The 627-nt window shown below is 44.8% G+C and overlaps 1 protein-coding gene across 1 annotated transcript in view; it reads right to left on the minus strand.

Annotated features, from left to right (window-relative positions):
- Positions 1-627, minus strand: part of LOC137653272 (actin-2, muscle-specific-like) — a 3,324-nt gene continuing 2,697 nt past the window's right edge. The window contains exon 2 of the mRNA XM_068386642.1: positions 1-627. This exon is cut by the window's right edge and continues 660 nt beyond it. Coding sequence (XP_068242743.1) covers positions 128-627 — 500 coding nt within the window. The 3' untranslated portion in view covers positions 1-127.

Raw genomic sequence — 627 nt, forward strand, 5'->3', positions numbered from 1 at the left:
AGGAAAATAAAGAAATTATATACATCCAACTTTTTAATTATTTAAATAGTTTCAGTCGTGAAAGCATTTTTGTAAGCAACTCTGTGATTTTGTTATCAAATGCACTCTCAGCTATGTTGGTTTGGATTTAGAAGCATTTACGGTGAACAATGCCGGGACCGGATTCGGTATATTCCTCCTTTGTAATCCACATAGCCTGGAAAGTAGACAGAGAACCAAGGATAGAACCACCGATCCAGACGGAGTACTTCCTCTCAGGAGGAGCGATGATCTTGATCTTGATGGTGGAAGGAGCCAAGGCAGTGATTTCCTTCTGCATCCTGTCAGCAATACCAGCATACATGGTAGTACCACCAGAGAGGACAATGTTGGCCAAGAGATCCTTCCTGATGTCAATGTCACACCTCATGATTGAATTGTGGACAGTCTCGTGGACACCGGCAGACTCCATACCCAGGAATGATGGCTGGAAGAGAGATTCAGGGGCACGGAAACGCTCGTTGCCAATGGTGATGACCTGACCATCAGGGAGTTCATACGATTTGTCGATGGAAGATGAAGCGGCAGCATTGTTCATTTCTGCCTCGAAGTCCAAGGCAATGTAGCAAAGCTTCTCCTTGATGTCAC

The sequence above is a fragment of the Palaemon carinicauda genome, chromosome 14 (assembly GCF_036898095.1).
Source record: "Palaemon carinicauda isolate YSFRI2023 chromosome 14, ASM3689809v2, whole genome shotgun sequence".
NCBI classification, from domain to species: domain Eukaryota; kingdom Metazoa; phylum Arthropoda; class Malacostraca; order Decapoda; family Palaemonidae; genus Palaemon; species Palaemon carinicauda.